General features: G+C 41.3%; 1 protein-coding gene across 1 annotated transcript in view; it reads right to left on the bottom strand.

The window, feature by feature from the left end:
- The window catches only part of LOC308375170 (myosin heavy chain, fast skeletal muscle-like), a gene marked incomplete at its 5' end in the record, with an annotated part of 10373 nt that extends 508 nt beyond the window's left edge, over positions 1 to 9865 (bottom strand). Inside the window, 36 exons of the mRNA XM_080851238.1 lie at positions 1 to 61; positions 145 to 249; positions 334 to 504; positions 591 to 716; positions 803 to 1006; positions 1095 to 1403; positions 1506 to 1630; positions 1774 to 1939; positions 2075 to 2258; positions 2365 to 2561; positions 2655 to 2900; positions 3085 to 3474; positions 3562 to 3652; positions 3764 to 3909; positions 3994 to 4170; positions 4261 to 4503; positions 4627 to 4882; positions 5099 to 5235; positions 5351 to 5474; positions 5570 to 5687; positions 5774 to 5861; positions 5963 to 6033; positions 6135 to 6435; positions 6528 to 6698; positions 6796 to 6945; positions 7420 to 7538; positions 7835 to 7973; positions 8095 to 8198; positions 8288 to 8386; positions 8479 to 8542; positions 8634 to 8726; positions 8822 to 8936; positions 9041 to 9068; positions 9177 to 9333; positions 9420 to 9563; positions 9662 to 9865. The exon at positions 1 to 61 is cut by the window's left edge and continues 35 nt beyond it. Of these exons, the coding sequence (XP_080707364.1) occupies positions 1 to 61; positions 145 to 249; positions 334 to 504; positions 591 to 716; positions 803 to 1006; positions 1095 to 1403; positions 1506 to 1630; positions 1774 to 1939; positions 2075 to 2258; positions 2365 to 2561; positions 2655 to 2900; positions 3085 to 3474; positions 3562 to 3652; positions 3764 to 3909; positions 3994 to 4170; positions 4261 to 4503; positions 4627 to 4882; positions 5099 to 5235; positions 5351 to 5474; positions 5570 to 5687; positions 5774 to 5861; positions 5963 to 6033; positions 6135 to 6435; positions 6528 to 6698; positions 6796 to 6945; positions 7420 to 7538; positions 7835 to 7973; positions 8095 to 8198; positions 8288 to 8386; positions 8479 to 8542; positions 8634 to 8726; positions 8822 to 8936; positions 9041 to 9068; positions 9177 to 9333; positions 9420 to 9563; positions 9662 to 9865 (5623 nt within the window). The remainder of the gene's footprint in view (positions 62 to 144; positions 250 to 333; positions 505 to 590; positions 717 to 802; positions 1007 to 1094; positions 1404 to 1505; positions 1631 to 1773; positions 1940 to 2074; positions 2259 to 2364; positions 2562 to 2654; positions 2901 to 3084; positions 3475 to 3561; positions 3653 to 3763; positions 3910 to 3993; positions 4171 to 4260; positions 4504 to 4626; positions 4883 to 5098; positions 5236 to 5350; positions 5475 to 5569; positions 5688 to 5773; positions 5862 to 5962; positions 6034 to 6134; positions 6436 to 6527; positions 6699 to 6795; positions 6946 to 7419; positions 7539 to 7834; positions 7974 to 8094; positions 8199 to 8287; positions 8387 to 8478; positions 8543 to 8633; positions 8727 to 8821; positions 8937 to 9040; positions 9069 to 9176; positions 9334 to 9419; positions 9564 to 9661) is intronic.
- Between the last annotated feature and the right edge of the window lie 852 nt (positions 9866 to 10717).

Raw genomic sequence — 10717 nt, 5'->3', positions numbered from 1 at the left:
TCAGCTGCAGCTTGTCAACCAGATCCTGCAGTCTGGCGACGTTCTTCTTGTCCTCCTCAGTCTAAAAAGAAAAGGTTTGTCAAGGAATGTCCTTCCCTCTTACATTTTGCATGCAGTTCTAGAGAAACAGGAGAGCGTTCTTACCTGGTAGGTGAGCTCCTTCACCCTCCTCTCGTATTTGCGGACTCCCTTGACAGCATCAACACCACGTCTCTGTTCAGCCTCAACCTCACCTTCCAGTTCACGAACCTTAACATGAAAAATATTTCTATTTTAGACATGACCCCTGTTTTGTTATGACATATTTATTCAGAGTCATATTTTGTTGCCTACCCTGGACTCCAGTTTCTGGAGCTGTTTCTTGCCACCCTTCATGGCCAGATTCTCAGCCTCATCCAGGCGGTGCTGCAGGTCCTTGACAGTGACTTCCAGGTTCTTCTTCATCCTCTCCAGATGAGAACTGGTGTCCTGCTCCTTCTTCAGCTCCTCTGCCATCATGGCAGCCTATATTATGAAAAAGTGTATTTTTAAATAATAGAAATAACAGTTCTTTTAAATATAATGCTCCATTTCAGAAAAAGAAAACTTACATCAGTGATGGCTTTCTTGGCCTTTTCCTCAGCATTCCTTGCCTCCTGGACGATGTCATCAACTTCACCTTGGACCTGAAGGAAGTCTGTCTCAAGCTTCTTCTTGGTGTTCAGCAGACTGGTGTTCTAGTGTGGAAAAATAAACAGTTATATCTTGAATGCTGGAGCTGTTTATGTACGTATCGGTTTAAACAACCTTTTTTAGGCTCTACCTGGGAGTGGAGGAGGCCAACACGCTCACTGGCATCAACCAGCTCCTGCTCAGCCACTTTGCGGCCTCTCTCTGTCTGCTCCAGGGCAGCTCTAAGCTCCTCAATCTCAGCCACCATCAGGGTGTTCCTGCGCTCCACCATGGCAGCCTGCTCCTTCATGTCTTCCTGTCCTCTGACAGCATCATCAAGGTGCAGTTGAGCATCCTGGTTGACAGAGAAATGTATGGTGTTTGCTATACTCAATTGGTGCGAGCACTGTAAAATCCAAACACTGAATATTTATACTACTGACCTTGAGCTGACCCTGGACGGTCCTCAGACTTTTCTGGGCCTCAGCAGCCTGGCGGTTGGAGTGGCTCAGCTGAATCTCCATCTCATTAAGGTCTCCCTCCATCTTCTTCTTGATTCTCATGGCATCATTCCTGCTCCTGACCTCAGAGTCCAGGGTGCTCTGCATGGAGTCAGTCACCCTCAAGCTATTCCTCTTAATCTGCTCCATCTCCTCATCCTTCTCTGCAAGCTTCCGGTCAACCTCACCCTTGACCTGGTTCAGCTCAAGCTGGACACGGAGAATCTTGGACTCCTCATGCTCAAGAGTTCCCTATTTTAAATAAATTGTAAAACATAGAATTTTAAGATATGACCAATTGCTGAAGTCCTAATGAATCTCTTCACTCCATCCTGTTGGATTTAGTATTTGTACCTCAGCCTCTTCCAGGGCAGTCTGGATCTCAGCCTTCTCAGTCTCAACAGTCTTCTTGGCCTTCTCCAGCTCATGAATGCTCTTTCCAGTCTCACCAAGCTGCTCCGTCAGGTCAGAGATCTCCTCTGCAACAAGACATTTAAAACCCTTAACACAAAGTCGGCATCTACCAATGTACTATTGATTTATATTCCAGGATAAATATTTTGTTTTTAGCTTCTCTTAACAAGCTTTGATTTGGAAGTATTTTAAGGCCAGCTTGACTTACGTTGGAGATTCTTGTTCTCCCTCTTAAGTGTCTCCAGATGATCAAGAGCCTCCTCATAGGAGTTCTTCATCTTGAACATCTCAGTGCTGAGAGAGCGAGCCTCTTTCTGGGCACCCTCCAGCTCTGCCTGACCCTCCTCATATTTCTGCTTCCATTCTGCCAAGACCTTTAAAAAACAGTTTTTGCCTTGGGTAAATTTCACATATAAGACACTGCTACCACAAATCCATATGCTCATATTATGTTATATGAAGGCTAGTTTGTCCTAAAAAATAACATAAATTCCAGAAAGAGGTATAACCTTGTCAAAGTTTCTCTGCTTCTTGTCAAGGTTGGCAGCCAGACCATTGGCTCTCTCCACATCAACCATGAGGTCCTCAACCTCACCCTGGAGTCTCTGCTTGGTTTTATCCAGAGAAGCACACTTGGAGTTGATGGCCTCAATTTGTTCCTCAGCCTCCTGAAGACGTTGGGCAAGCTTTTTCCTGATAACGCAAACGATTTAAGTTAGAGGACATGGACAGGTTTTAGTAGACAACGTAACAACCCACATCCACATTCTATGTGTTTCTTAGCCTGTTTGGTACATACTTGGACTCCTCAAGCTCTTCAGTGCGCTGGATGGCATCAGTTTCGTACTTGGTCCTCCACTGAGCAACTTCGCTGTTGGCCTTGGACATGCCACGCTGCAGCTCAGCCTTTGCCTCCTGCTCCTCCTCAAACTGCTCCCTCAGAAGGTCGCAGTCGTGACGTGCAGACTGAACACCGTGGGCCAGGGCATTCTTGGCCTATTTGGGAACAATGAATGGTGTTAGTTTAGTGCTTCAAAGACTGTGGGTTATGTACTCCAATTTTTTCATGTCATTCAAGGGTATCAGTACCTTGACTTCCTCCTCATTTAGCCTCTTCAGCTCCTCAATTGACTGAGTCATAGCCTGTTTGCTTCTACTCAGCTGAGACACAAGAGCATCTTTCTCCTCAACCTGGCGGCCGAGTTCACCATTTTCAGTCGTAAGTCTTGCTCTCTGAGCACTGAGGTCGTTGACCTGGCGTGCACCCTCATCACTCTTGGCCTTGATTTCACTGAGTTGGTCCTCAAGGGTACGGCACATCTTCTCAAGATTTCCCTGTTTGTGAAAGTAAAATTAATAAGAAACACAGAAGTCAGAAATGTTTATGACAATTATGACAAAATATAATTTTATTTAATACAAAACATACAAGAATATGTATGTTTTATATCATTGTTTGCAGTATGATATTGTTTGTAGTAAGAGTCAGCTAGAGCATTAAGGTTTACATGTCACAAACCTTAGCTTTAGCGACTCCCTCCATGTTGCTGGAAAGATCATCAATCTCCATCTTGTATTCACTCTTCTCCTTCTCAAGCTTCTGCTTGACACGCTGGAGGTTGTCGATCTGCTCTCCCAGCTCGGCCACGCTATCAGCCTGCTTCTTACGGAGAGCTGCAGCAGTGGCTTCATGCTGCAGAGTGGACTCTTCAAGGTCACGTCGCAGCTTCTGGAACTCAGCTTCACGCTTCTTGTTCATCTCAATTTGAGCAGCAGTGGCACCACCAGCCTCCTCAAGCCTCTCGCTGATCTCCTCAAGTTCCCTGGAGAGATCAGCTCTCTGCTTCTCAACCTTAGCACGAGCTGCACGCTCAGCCTCGATCTCTTCTTCCAATTCTTCAATGCGGGCCTATTTGTTGTTAGAAAGAAATAAGTGATACTAAGAAAGCACGGGCAGATGATAAACACTATTCGGTACTGAAGACGTGAAACAAACCTGAAGCTCCTTGATCTTTTTCTGGAGCTGAGCACCCAATGATTGTTCATCCTCAATCTTGCTAAGGAGCTGGCTTGTTTCAAAGTCCTTCCTGTATAATTGTAAATTAAAATAGTTGTTAACGGCTGCTTATACCAAAAAAGGACTAAAAAGGAGTACATGTTTGCATGAATCATTAGTTGCCAATAGAATTCTACATTACTTCTTCAGCTTCTCATCAGACTGCTGCTTATCATTCTCCAGATCCATGACATTCTCCTGGGACAGTTTCAGGTCACCCTCAAGCTTTCTCTTGGCTCTCTCAAGGTCCATGCGGAGCTTCTTTTCTTGCTCCAGGGAACCCTCAAGCTGCAGATACAAAGCATAAAGTAATTAAGTAGCACAATGATATATGTGCATGGAATTCTTTTCACAGACAGTCCCTTAACTCACATCATCCACTTGCTGTTCAAGCTTAGTCTTGGCCTTGGTCAGAGTGTTGACTTTGTCTTCCTCTGCCTGGAGATCATCAAGAGTCTGCTGATGGGCCTCTTGGAGGGCTTTCTTCTCTTTTGTCAGCTTAGCAATGGCCTCATCCTGAGAGGCCATCTCCTCTGTCAGGTTCTTGACCTACACATAGAATGTTTTATATCAATATTCAGTAAACCTCACAAAGACTTCTTGAAAATAAAACATTTTTATTTTTTTAAGAATATAAACCTTGTTCTCAGTGGCATGTTTCTCCTTCTCCACTTTGGCCAAGGTCAGCTCCAGATCATCAATGTCCTTCTTGAGCTCAGAGCACTCATCCTCCAGTTTCCTCTTCTTGGCAGTTAGCTCAGCATTGATTTCCTCTTCATCCTCCAGTCTCTCGGTTGTCTCCTTAAGTTTGGCCTCAAGCTGGATCTTATTCTTGATCAGACCCTCACACCTCTCCTCAGCATCGTTGATAATTTCATTGCTCTACAGTAAATACAAGATAAAAGGATGAAATCTGATTTGTATTGAAAACATAATTCTCAGACAGTGATTTGAATATTGCAATGATGTGAAGAATTGTTACCCGTTGTACAGTTATACACTTACAGATGACATTTGCAGATTCAGGTCATTCCTCTCTTGCGTAATAGCCACCATCTTCTCCTCAAGGTCCTTCTTCTTGGCATCAACCTTTGCAAACATGTCTTTGAGTTTTGCATGTTCCTCCTTCAGGGCAACCAGCTCCTTCTCAGTTTCAGCACTCTGAAGCAGAGGCTTGATCTTGTAGTACACCTTCATCCATGGCCAGTGCTTCACATTAATGAATGAGCGGATATTCATCTGGATAGTGAAGATTGCATCTCTGCAAAAGAGGTTGATTTGTTGATTAAACCGTGTTGAAGCTTACTGAATAGATCAGAGGGATTCTGTCAAACACTGACAGTGATTAGTCAAGTCTTTTATATACATCTGTGTTGATGGAAATTATCTCTGTTCTTCAATTAAAAAACCTGCAATGCTAAGTTTTATGGCAGATCATTTTGTTGAGCATGATTCAACAAAATGCATCACACATTACCTCCTTTCCATCATCGCGACAAACTCCCTCCTCATCAAGTATGCACGGCACAGAGCCTGAGTCATTGTGACCAGGGCAAGCAGTTTCTCATCTCGCATCTCCTCAAGGACACCAAGCAGACCAGCTTTGAAGAACACCTAAAAGAGAAGAACAAATAATTATGAGGTGTGTGATTGAAGGCAGTAATGGACTCTCTGAATGTAATTCAATATTTATCCATAATAATTGATATAAGATAGAAACATTCTCCACCTTAGTGTGTCCAAACTTGTACTCATCGTGATTAACATCGATAGATCCCAACAGCTTCTCAGCAGCCTTCTTGTTATCAATGAACTGACCCTCAGGAATAACACTGGCATTCAGTACTTTGTATCTGTTGTCAATCATAAGAAAAACATTAGTTTCCCCATATTATACATATATGAATTGTGTATTACAAGTTATTGTTGTATATTGTTGTATGTTTACCTCTGCTTGAAGTCAGCATACATGATTCTGCTTGGGAAACCCTTTCTACAGATTCTGATACCCTCCAGTACACCATTACACCTGAGCTGGTGGATGACCAGGAAGTTCTGCATATAACCTTTGAAAATACAGAGATGTTTAATTTTCAAGCAAATACAAGGTGATGAATAATGGAAATCTCTTAATTTACTAAAAGCCCTTTACCTGGTTTCTTAATTTCATTTGGAATCAGACAACGCACAAAGTGAGGATGGGTGGCCCTCAGGTTGGTCATCAGTTTACCCAAGTTATCCTGTTGAGGCAAGAATGTATGCAATTTTAATCATAAAAGTAATTGTGCTGGGACAATTATTGATTGATTGATCATGTTCTTCTTGATATTAAAATACAGACCCTGAACTGTGAGGACACAGTCTGCATGGAGCCACCCTTCTTCTTACCACCCTTCTTGGCACCACCAGTTTCTGTGGACATACAAAAATGAATCGGATAGTTGAGTTATATTCATAGAATCTAAAATAATAACTGTTTGTGTATTAGCTTTTTGACTTGAACAGGTTATTACCCTCAACAACAGGTGGGTACAGGACAGACAAAAGTTTGACTGATGACTTCTGGTACAGCTGCACGACAGTGTCGTTCAGTGGATCCTTGTTCTTGTCCAACCATCCAGTAACATTGTATTCCACGATGCCGGCATAGTGGGCCATGGAAAAGTGAGCCTCCTGCTTGCCTTTGCCAGGCTTGGGCTTCGCAAAAGCTGCTGTCTTTCCAAGATGCTGGGCATACAGCTTTTCCTTGAAAGTGCTGTCAGAGGCCTTGGGGACAATGCACTCCTCTTCAAGGATGGCAAAGATACCCATGGGCTGTTGAAAAATAAGATTGCTTAGTTATAAAAGTGGACATCATGAAACTATACAAATCTAACACTGTGCTATGTGGATTGATTGAAACTGACCCTTTCAATCAGCTCAATGCAGGCAGCCAAGTCCATGCCAAAGTCAATGAACGCCCAAACAATGCCCTCTTTCTTGTACTCCTCTTGCTCCAGGACAAACATGGTGTGGTTGAAGAACTGTTGCAGTTTTTCATTGGTGAAGTTGATACACAGCTGCTCCATGCTGTTGTACTGTATTGGATACAAATTCAAACATTATTGAGAGTGGCACCCTTAAGTCACTAGAAACAAATAATGTTAGTGAAGAATCTTAGAATTTTGTCCTCACGTCAAAAATCTCAAATCCAGCAATGTCCAGCACACCAATGTAGAACTGACTTGACTTCTTGGTGTCCAGCATCTCATTGATACGAATGACCATCCACAAGAACATCCGTTCATAGATAGACTTGCACAAGGCTGACACTGCGTTGTTGACCTAAAACAATATGTAAGAATAACTACTTACTATGATGAGAAAAGGCAGGGTTTCCACTGTCATGGAGGAAAGTCATGGAGTTTTAAAATCCCATTTTCCAGGGGTAGGAAAGTCATGGAATTCAGTTAAGTCACTGAAAGTTCTAGAAAAGTCAAGAAATAATTATTTTGTTGAATGTAGGTCTAATGAAATTAATGATGTTATTGTACTGTTCCATGGATAGTGGTTTTGTTGTGCCTGATGCAGTCTCTTGTTATTTACTTTCCTTTCAGAGTGTAGGCCCAATCTGTGCTGTAAATAATTCTGTTTATTTATTAGTTTGTGAAGATTCATGAAGATTTAATTAAAGGTCCTTAAAAAGTTGAAATGTTGTCAATGATAACGGGTGTGAACCCTGAGAAATAAAATACCAGCATTAACATTCTTGTCAAACAATGTCCCTGTGGTCTTTAGTCAAGCTTGTATGTGAAGTACCTGTGGCACAGTCTGACCCTTGGTGACATACTCAGTTCCGACTTTCACCCTTGGGTAGCACAGAGCCTTCAGCATATCAGCAGAGTTCAGGCCCAGGAGGTAAGCGACTTTGTCAGCATCTTTAAACAAAGCGTTTAAGTGAGTTATTAATATAATTTTTTTTACCCAGGAAAGTCATTCTTAACCTCAATTGAGAGGCCACTAAAACATATCTAATGAATGACATAGTAGAGGTATTTTCAGGCTTCTGTTGTAGGTAATAAATATAATACATGAATAACTATAATCAGAGGAAAAGTACAACTTGAAGTTAATATTCATGCTGATCTATCTTTTAATGAAATTACTTCAATAAATAAGACTACCTAGTAGTTATCACTAGAACTGACTCAAGTTGAGTAGTTTTGAAACCTACCCTCAGTGCCATCAGGCTCAGCCTGCTCCTCACGCTGCTTCTGCTTGAATTTCAAATTTCCATGATGGAGCACAGCACCAGTCAGTTTGTAAATGGTGACTTTCTCCTCTGCAGTGAAACCCAGGATGTCAATGGCGTCCTGCAATCACATGCATAAATGCAAATTAAGCTCATCATTATTGTTAATCATTAGTGTTTTTAAGAATGTCATTCTCATTGTATTCATTGTCCAGAATAAAATCTCGGAATGGATATCTCACATCTGTGGCGTCCAACTCTTCATTGTCATTAATGCTGGCAACAGTGATCTGACCCTGACTGCACATGGGGAAGTCATAGGGGTTGTTTGTGATGAGGGCCATCTCTGTAGAGGGAGAAAACAATAATTTGTTGTTGCGAATTAATAATAACATGTAATGTTTTTTGATTGTTGGTTGAAAATAATAACCCTACCAATAAGCTCAGGCTTGTGGTTGGTCATCATCTGGAAGAAGATGTGGTAGCCTCTCTCATCAGGAAGCTGGAATGTCACTCTAGACTTTTCCAGCAGGTCTATTTAGGTGGGGAGGAATATATTTTAACTTATGAAAAATTAAGGCAGCAATCATGTAAAATGTTGATATACACAGGATAGTTATACTTACAAGTCTCAATATCAGCTTTAGCCAGTTTTCCAGTTGCGGCAAAGTGAATCCTGATGAATTTTCCCTGTTTTAGACAGAATTATATCCTAAGTTATTGCATCTTATTAATAAACACAGAACTGAGGCCAGAGAAGTTAAATGAGAAGTTAACTTACAAAACGGGAAGAGTTGTCATTCCTCACAGTCTTAGCATTACCATAAGATTCCAACAGTGGGTTAGCAGCAATAATCTGGTCTTCAAGAGAGCCCTGCAAGTGGGAGAAACATTCAAGGATTATGTTGTTATGAAGAGAATGTTTGTGTTGCTTTATGATGATTAGCAGATAAGTGTAAGGGGTCTGACCTGCATCTTTCCAGGCTCTGGCGCCTTTTTCTTTTCACCACTACTGACTGCAATTGTTGCAAAGTACTGGATGACACGTTTGGTGTTCACAGTCTTGCCAGCACCGGATTCTCCGCTAGATTAAACATAAGATATTGAAATTTTTCAGATAAGAACCGTGTGTGTCACAAGGTAAAATACAAGATAATGCAAAGTTTTAAGTCATGCATTGACACTTACGTAATCAGAACAGACTGGTTCTCCTTGTCTGTGGGACATATGCAATTTTAGATAAATCAATTTTTCTTAATTAGTTCTTGAACAAATATGTACATTATCCCTTACTTATTTAGTGGCTTTTAAATTGAACGCTTACCTTGGAGCATGAACTGAAAAGCATTGTCAGAGACAGAGAAGATGTGGGGTGGGGCCTCCATACGCTTCTTGCCTCTGTAGGCCTCCACCACTTCTTGGTCGTACACAGGGAGCCACTTGTAGGGGTTCACAGTGGCACAGAAAAGTCCAGAGTAGGTCTAGAATGGGGAAATAAAGGGGATTGGTTTCAGAGCTCTATTTTTTTTTTTGCAGTTTTTCATCTGTGAGAAAGCATAAAGCTTACGTAGATCATCCATGCTGCATAACGCTCTTTGAGGTTAAACAGGACAGAGGCTTCATTGAGGTGGGTCATCATGGCCATGTCCTCAATCTTGTCATACTTGGGAGGATTCAAGGGGAAGATCTCATCCTCCTTAACGGTTACTTCCTAAAACAAATGGACAATATAAAGAGATAAAGTCAACAAACTTTCTGTTTAATGGAAATACTCAATCATTTTCTTTACTAAGAGCCTTGCTAACATACCTTTTTTTCTATAAGCGTTTCAACCGTGACCATGCCACCCTCTTTCTTCATGATTTTGGCCTTCAGGTACAACTCCTCCTTGTCAACTACAAAACAAGCTGTCTTTGCATCAAAGGGCATGGTTTGGGCCTCAAGCCTCTCCTTCTCAGGCTTACGAAGGTAAATGCCGGCCTTGCCATATGCGGCCATGTCACCGTCTCCCATGTTTGAGGTTTACTGTTGGAAGAAGAGGCATAAACATGTCATATAAAATTACCACCACAGACTGTAAAAAACATAATTTATCCTTGCAACATAGCATATCTAAAATAAGTAAACAAACTAACAACTGGATGTTTGTTTTAGTTTTCTTTTGTAGTGACTGTGTATGAGGCAGTCAAGAGCAACAGTAAATATTTACAATTGATCTAATGTGGGAACAAGGCAATCATATCTTGCTATTCAAAATGCACCCTACAGGCATAGGGTAGTGTAGTGTAGTTAATACTGTAAATACAAGTGTGTTGGATTATTATTTAGCGGATTTAAAATGTTCTCTTTGTCTTTTATCAAGATGTACTGTATGGAGTGCAGTCTTTTTGCAAAAAATCAAAAAAAGAAAGAAAGACATAAGCAGATCAGAAAGTAGGTGTCAAACATGTTTAAGCTGAGTGCGCTGTCTCTTGTCTTGTCTTGAGTCCACAGTCAAAAGAGACATTACTTTTGCATATGAATAAAATGAGACACAAAGCCAGATTAGGTGATAACTGTCCAGCCAAACACTGTGTGTACAGCCCAGAGATTTGGATTTAAGGACTAAATCTGGAAAATATGCATTCCTATGCAACCCTATTTGATTGTGAAAGGTTGTTTTGACTGAACCTGGTAGGGGAATTCTGAACTATAGGCATATATGTCCTTTGGTAGATGATTGGCTGGCCTGCTTGTATTTGATAGTCTGTTAAAAAGCAGATAAACTTACTTGTTCTTCCCAGGACCAGTTGAAATGTAAAGAACCGTCAAATAGTCTAAAATGATGGGAGTAAGAAGACAGACAATGTATTAAACATAAATGCA

The sequence above is a fragment of the Sprattus sprattus genome (genome assembly GCF_963457725.1).
Source record: "Sprattus sprattus genome assembly, chromosome: 14".
NCBI lineage: Eukaryota > Metazoa > Chordata > Actinopteri > Clupeiformes > Clupeidae > Sprattus > Sprattus sprattus.
This window is presented reverse-complemented; position numbering and strand designations above follow the sequence as displayed.